Consider the following 7,396-nt stretch of genomic DNA (forward strand, 5'->3'; position numbering starts at 1 on the left):
ATTATTATTATTATTATTATTATTATTATACATTAACAAATTCAATATTATTAATAGTACGTGTCATCAGCTGTGTATAATTTAAGGACATTCAGAATATGCGTGCCACCAGCCAAGTCTATTTCACCACTAGATGTCACTGTGCGAAAACAGGAACCATTACATTGTAATGTAGTTTCGTTTCTGTGTTATGCTCTCCGTCTCGTTGACCTTTAAACGTTGAACAGGGTTTTCCTACATTAGTGACATTCAGCATCTGGTTTGACATTTGTCGGATCTCAGTTCATGCCGGTACAGTTGTTTGTTAAATCGTATTAAAAACAAAAACAAAAAACTAAAATAACTGGTGCCTGTATCAAATGGTTGTAGGTTTTAGAAATACGTAGGTACTGTGCTCGTCTCGTGATGTCTGTGCACTGCAGATCTGTCCTTTTTAAAATTCTCATCCGAAACGTCATGGGGAAACTGCATTCTTCGAGGAATACATGGTCTGATAATTCTAATATCCGATTTGCTTTGTGTCACTTTGGAAACCAAACTGGACCTCGTGTTTCCCAGCATGGGTCACCTGCTCAGCATGCAATTAATACACTGCTTCCTCCGGTCCCACAGTCTATACTGGGGAAATCCGTGGTACAGTCCCGCTGTTTCAGCCAGGTAAAAACATTCAGATGCCAACGAATATAATACTGCGGGATGCGGTGTGACAGATATTAATTTAAAGATATTGATTTATTTATTACTGCACTGTACATTAGCTGTAATTGAATTTGAGAAGCAGTACAGAATAAGGCCTGGGTTGTTGTGTGTGTATAGATCCAGTGTAGATACACGTTGCTCTCCTGCAAAGTGTGCCCTAAAATTAATTGCATCATTACATGCAATGACCCTGTTAGGCTACTTTTATATGCGGTGTAGTAAAATCAAATGTTTATTTATCATATTCCCCTTCACTGTCAACTTGCAGGCAGCATCGTTAACAAGTGACTCAGGGAAGTCATACCACTGCTGGGTCAGAAAATCATAGACCAAAAGGAGCAATGTTGCTTTTTGTTTGTTTTTTTTGCCTGGGATTAAAGTTTATTATCTGTTGGCAGTAGACTGGTTTTCCTTTTAAAGAAGACGAATATCCTCCTCTTCCTGACTATGATGACAAAGCAGAAGCTGGAGCTAAAGAAGTGTTTATTATCCGAGCAAGAGGCCTTCCCTGGTCTTGTACAGTAGAGGACGTGCAGAACTTCTTCTCAGGTAGCCTTTTGTTACAATAACAGTTACTGCGACAGCTGTAAAAAAAAAAAAAAACACGCTTGTTCTAGCTGTTCCCTACAGTGCATTCAAAATCCCTGGAACTTTAACATGTGACACGCATTATGAAGCCACCAGTTTTTGGTTTTTTATATTATTTTACAGTGAATGATTAAGTACTGTAGTGTTGTAAGGATTGCTGTGTTAAGTGGAATTGTTAACATACTCTCATTGCGTTTATTGCCTTGCATTTCAAGACTGCAGAATTCGAGGTGGTGCTGATGGAATACACCTAACACTGAACAGAGATGGAAAGCCAAGCGGAGAAGCGTTTATTGAGCTGGATTATGAGGAGGATGTCCAAAAAGCTTTAGAAAAGCACAGGCAGTATCTGGGCCCGCGTTATGTGGAAGGTATGCTTCTAAACACTGACATAATAGCAAAAAGTCTGGGCTAAAATAAAATGCGTAGTTCATTCTTTGAATGTGAAGAGGCAGGCCTTTAGTTTTAACAAAATGGTCCTGTGGTGCTTGATTAGTAGAATGATTAACTCCAGCCCGCTTCCGATGTGAAGGTGTAACAGTGTCTACTTAACAAGATCACTGACATTGTATTTTTTGGTTTTAAATTTATGAAAGGTATTACCTCACAGGCCCATGAGCAAGGCACTACATTTTTATACAAATCACCAGAAGTGGGGGTGGGTGGGGGAGGGGGCACTGAATGGCACATTTTCTGAAAAGTCAAGAAGCAGAGCTGGCACTGTGGCTAATCTCTTAGAGTGCGATATATTGACAGTTCTCATAGCATACATCAGTCTTTAGTATGTTCTGCCTAGATAAACATTTTGACAGTCGGAAATCCGATTTACCACCAACAGGCATAGCAGCGTGTATTCGAGTTCCCAAAGTGTAGTTTAAATTTAAAAAGCTGTCATACAGTGACTAAAGGTGAATGTTAATACTTCCCTTTGAGCTTTAGAAAACAGTTATATGGGAACAAAAACAAAACAGGAATAGAGGCATGAGTTGAACATAACATACAGTACAGTACATCTCAGCTGCATCAGTCAACTGAGTTGATAAAATTAAATGTAGGTACTTAGATTACTGGCGCATTTGTTGATTCGTCGGTTTGTTTTCTTTTTACAAAATATGTTGGGACATAGCTAATGCGTAAGACACAAATATAGCTATGGTTTACTGCAAAGTTGGCTAAACGTTCTGTATTATATTTCTTAGCAGACGCCCTTTTCCAGGGCGACTTACAATTGTTAAAAGATATCACATTATTTTTAACATACAATTACCTGTTTATACAGTTGAGTTTTTACTGGAGCAATCTAGGTAAAGTATCTTACTCAAGGGTACAACAGCAGTGTCCCTCGACCCTCCAGTTAGGAGTCCAGAGCCCTAACCACTACTCCACACTTCTGCCATGTGTAGGTAATTAGACAGCTAATTGCAAGTGTAAAAAATAACTAAACAGCAACTGCACAAGCTGGTTGCTTGCGTGCCTTGCAATGAAAGTATCTGTATGTATGCTGCCGACGCGCTGTAATTTCGATACTATACTATCGAAGACGCAATATCTCGTATCTCAGCCGTCCAATCGCCTATATGCTTTTTTTTTTTTTATATATAACCATGGCAACTGTACTGGGGTGAATGGGACATATATATATTTTTGAACCACAAGGATGAGCTAGACTTGCTGCAGTGGATTACATTCTGATACGGTTTGGTTTGAAATGTTTTTAATTGTCAATCACTCCATAACTGGGTGGCCCCATGAGCAAAATGGGTGGGCTCAGGCCCAAGCGTGGCGCCGCCCCTGGCACCGAGTCGCCTATACTGTATTCATTTGTATTTGTTGTCTCTGTTTTTTTTCCCCAGTGTATGAAGTGACAAACAGTGAAGCAGAGACTTTTCTGAAGCAGTCTGTGGATTCTCCTGTGAACGATGGAGTTGTGCGTCTCAGGGGACTCCCTTTTAGTTGTACTGAAACAGATGTCATTCAGTTTTTTGAAGGTTTGTTTTCATGATATTGTTAAAAATAATAATAATGAAACACAAAAAGGCATACTCTGCTTGTATAAAACCTGTCCTTAGACAGGAGGTTTTCTCTCAATTCCTATCACACAGACACAGGGTTTTTTTTAATGAGAGCTCATGTTTGTAATTCCAGTTATGTTGGCTGATGTATGTTAGTAATATTTTTTGTATGTTCTATTATTACGTATCTATAATTCTTCTGCCCTCAGGTCTGGATGTTATTGCAAATGGAGTTACATTAGTTACAGATCGCAGAGGGAGAAATACAGGGGTTGCTTTTGTAGAGTTTTCTTCACCAGAAATGGCAGATCAAGCTTTACTGAAGCACAGAGAATCAATGGGCAGCAGGTATGAAGTCAGCATTGTGCATACTTCACTTCATGTATTTATTACACTAGGGTTGTCTAGTCCTACTAAACAACCTCTGGCTTTCATTCAGGTATATTGAAGTGTTCCCAAGCAGTAAGATTGAGATCCAAACCCCCAACACCCCACAGAAAAAGCAAGTGGAGGCTCGTCCCTCAACACAAGCTACTTTCTCCAGTAACACATCCACAGGGGTTCAAGATATCAGGAATTCACCCCCAGACTATAAAAGCAGTAAGTTATTTAAGTAATGAGGGAATACCAGGGAGTGGGTTGATGTGGGAATCAGCATGGTGGCCTGTTGACTTTTTAAATCACTGTATATGATTCATCTTATATCAATGAATCCTAACACTTCCTAGTGATATATTGCAATCTTTTGGTTGCATTGGTATAATCACTACATACTGTAGCTACTTCTATTCCTACCCCAAAATCAACCACAAAATCTTTACAAATAGGTTTGGGCAGTTGAAAAATCATCAAAACAGATGTGAACAAAACTGGGGATCTTATTTGACTCTAAATTATATTTGAGTCTCAAATTTAAGTCACCAAAGACTCTTTTTACCATCTGCAAAATATTGCTAAACTTAATTTCTTTCATTGTCTGCTGCTGAGAACCAAATTCATGGTTTTGTGCAATCCTAACTTGACAACAGCAGTGCTCTGTTTGCTTGGCTCCCAGGTCATGCCGTAACTTATCTACAGCTTATACAGAATAAAAAATTAGTTTTTTTTTTTTTTTTTTTTTTACATTTTTAAAATGTGTACACTTCTTTTGCTTTTCTTTTTTTAACATTATATATACCAAAGTTGATTTATTTGATTGTTTTCTTTTTACTCTTTCTCTGTTTAAGTGTGCTTTCTTTAGTTTTGTCTTGTACATTGTTTGAGAATGAAAGGCGCTATGTAAATACAATTTAATTTTGTATCTTCTCATTTAGGTGTAGTCTTTAAAAAAAATACACAACAGTCCAAAATTACTGGAAATTAAACATCAAATAAAGTCACCTACCGGGACCATCACATTTATCATTTATCATTATCTGCATAATTTTCAACATGACCTTAATAATAAACACGCTGTGTATTATTATTTTGTTTATTTATTTTTTTACAGGCAGTGGTCTAATGTCTCAATCAAATATAAATCCTGAAACAAGTCTGTTTGGTCACAACATACATATGAGAGGTTTGCCATTCGAAGTTAATGGAATAGATATTGTAAACGTAAGTTATTTCAATACATTTTCTGTAAACAGTTTTTTTATGAGTGATATACTTTTCTTTTTAGTGTGTGTGTGTGGTGTATATATATATATATATATATATATATATATATATATATATATATAATATTGTATGTTGTAATGTTCAATTTCTTTTTTTTTTTTTTTTGTAGTTTTTCTTTCCACTGAAGCCTGTCAAAATTCACATTGAGTTTGGCCCTGATGGGAAAGCCACAGGTGAAGCAGATGTGTATTTTACCACTCATGAAGATGCAGTGTCAGCAATGTCCAAAGACAGATCACACATTCGTAAGTGTTTCACAACTGCTTTGAATTTCAGTTTAAGTGTTTATTTACCAATGAAGAATTGTATTTTTCATATTACTATCCAGATTACTCACTGAGCTCCAAAAGGTCTCTTTTGATTTAAATAAGTGAATTATCCAATATAAGGCCAAAGACGATTAGTAGCTTTCTGGAAAATCAACAAAATTGATCTTTTTTTTTTTTTTTTTTAAAGCGCATGAATGCTGTCTGACAGAGCCATATTTGTTTCAGTAAACTTAAAGTAAACTCAAGGTTTGCCTTTTGAAACTGATTGCATTTTATGTTTATAGCCTTTTAACAGCATGGCTCTTTCAGCCAGAATGCTCTGCAGCATACAATCTTGCAGGATGGAAATATGTATTCATTCTCATAAGAGCAGTGCTACAAGAGAACACCAGCTATCGTCCTCTCCCCACAAGTTCCCCCTTGAACTGACTCTAGCAGCCAGTGCTGTGCAATCAGTTTCCAAATTTAACCAGACTACATTATGTGATGCATTCCCTGTATTTAGACCACCAAAGTGAGTGAGTAAAATTGTCTTATATAATTGAGAGCTGAGGCTAATAAAGGGAGATATTTGGACTGGTTTCAAATTGAAAGGGTCTGACAGGGAGTGGTCTAAATGGTCACAAGAAGGGATTTGCTGCATTTGTTAATCAATAATATCTTGCCTGACTTGTAAATTGTCTTCCCTACATCCAGAACATAGGTATATAGAACTGTTCCTGAATTCTGGATCAGAAAACCAGTGACATGAAGATGAGGTAGGAGCTTTTTAATTAGAAAAATGGTATTATATTTTTGGATTCATAAAGCATCAACATAGCTTTTCACTTGGCAGACATATATAAATATGTCTCATTAGTCCTCGATTTAATGTTGTGTTTATCTGTAATAATAAAGTTATATATTTTTAATTACTGGTTTGATATACAACCAATTTTGTATATATTCTGTATTGTTCATTCCAGGTGTGTCCAAGAGTCAGGGACAATATCTGAGAAGACAGCAATGTTCCTGGGCAGAATACCTGCATATTAAAAATAAGTAAAAACATATCCATAAGAGTCTTCTAATGTATAGCAGCTTCATGACAGCTGCCTTTTTGAACATAATGACCCCCCCAGACAAAGATGTAATTTATATTCTTGTGTTAGAGCGAACCCTTCTGCCAGATAATATAGCGTTCGGGCTAGGATGTAAAATTACTGAACTTGAGCCACAGAACATTAAAATACTGTCAGCTTTTTGAGTGTTGCACTTGTCTAATTCTTTAAATTCTAGAGAGGCTCCAGTGACTGGTTTAACCCTTATAATACAGGGATTCATTTTTCAAAACCACTTCTATGATTTGATTGTAGAGCTCCAAACAAGTTTCTTCTAGAAATTAATTGGATTTATCTTTGATTGAAAGGCATTTAGCCCATTTTCAGAGGTAAGAAATGTGAAAATAAATTTATATGGATAGCAACAAGCCTATTCTGCCTTGCTTGTTTATTTGCAGTTGCCATGTATAATAAAAATATGCTCCGTGTTATTTTGTGTTACTGGTTTTTACAAACACATCAAAAGGCTAACATATTTTATCATGTGCTACACAAAATAACGGTTATAGAGTTTAAATGTTAAATTAATTCTATTTTAAACAATGCAAGACTGGAAACAATCCACTATTGTGTTTACTGTACTGTTTAGCATTATGTGCCTAATATAAAATCAGGAACTTTGTGTTTCCTGTTACATAGAACAGTATAATAATGCAGGAGTGTACTTTGAGAAGACTAAACTGCATATGTGTAAGAGTCGTGTAGGAGGAGCCGATAGGATAGAAAGTATGTATAAAAAAAATAAACGTACATTGACAAAAAAATTCAAATTTCATTTTATATTCTACATATTTGAACATAAATATTCAATCTTTAGAGCTACATTCTGTATGACTGTTTCCCAGAAATGAATTAAGGTCACACAAATACATTGTGCAATGTTTAGATTAAGCACAATCAAACCATCTTCGAATTGAACTTGCATCAATTACATTTCAAATGTGTTTTGAATGTGTAAAAAATGAACCATAAAAGTATACCTTTTTGGCTATTCGGTTAATTTGTGTAATGCAAACTTTTCTGCGTACAGATATAAATACTGATATTTTAATAGTTGATACAATTT

The 7,396-nt window shown here is 36.0% G+C and overlaps 1 protein-coding gene across 2 annotated transcripts; it reads left to right on the plus strand.

The window, feature by feature from the left end:
• Positions 1 to 207: 207 nt before the first annotated feature.
• grsf1 (G-rich RNA sequence binding factor 1) lies at positions 208 to 6,761 on the plus strand. Of its 2 annotated transcripts, none has more exons than XM_041253192.1 (10): positions 208 to 657; positions 1,101 to 1,248; positions 1,503 to 1,658; positions 3,141 to 3,275; positions 3,509 to 3,647; positions 3,739 to 3,899; positions 4,789 to 4,898; positions 5,071 to 5,206; positions 5,927 to 5,988; positions 6,196 to 6,761. In XM_041253192.1, exons 1-9 carry the CDS (start codon positions 406 to 408, stop codon positions 5,974 to 5,976), a joined length of 1,287 nt encoding a protein of 428 aa, XP_041109126.1. In that variant the 5' UTR covers positions 208 to 405; the 3' UTR covers positions 5,977 to 5,988; positions 6,196 to 6,761. The 2 variants fall into 2 exon arrangements, with proteins under 2 accessions (XP_041109126.1, XP_041109135.1); XM_041253201.1 differs by having other exon boundaries at positions 211 to 291.
• The last annotated feature ends 635 nt before the right edge of the window (positions 6,762 to 7,396 follow it).

The sequence above is a fragment of the Polyodon spathula genome, chromosome 1 (assembly GCF_017654505.1).
Source record: "Polyodon spathula isolate WHYD16114869_AA chromosome 1, ASM1765450v1, whole genome shotgun sequence".
NCBI lineage: Eukaryota > Metazoa > Chordata > Actinopteri > Acipenseriformes > Polyodontidae > Polyodon > Polyodon spathula.

Coding starts and splice junctions, on each gene's coding strand:
- grsf1 (XM_041253192.1), top strand. CDS start 406: ATGTCTGTGCACTGCAGATCTGTCCTTTTTAAAATTCTCATCCGAAAC. Junction 658..1,100: donor AGTCCCGCTGTTTCAGCCAG/GTAAAAACATTC, acceptor TGTTGGCAGTAG/ACTGGTTTTCCTTTTAAAGA. Junction 4,899..5,070: donor ATGGAATAGATATTGTAAAC/GTAAGTTATTTC, acceptor TTTTTTTTGTAG/TTTTTCTTTCCACTGAAGCC.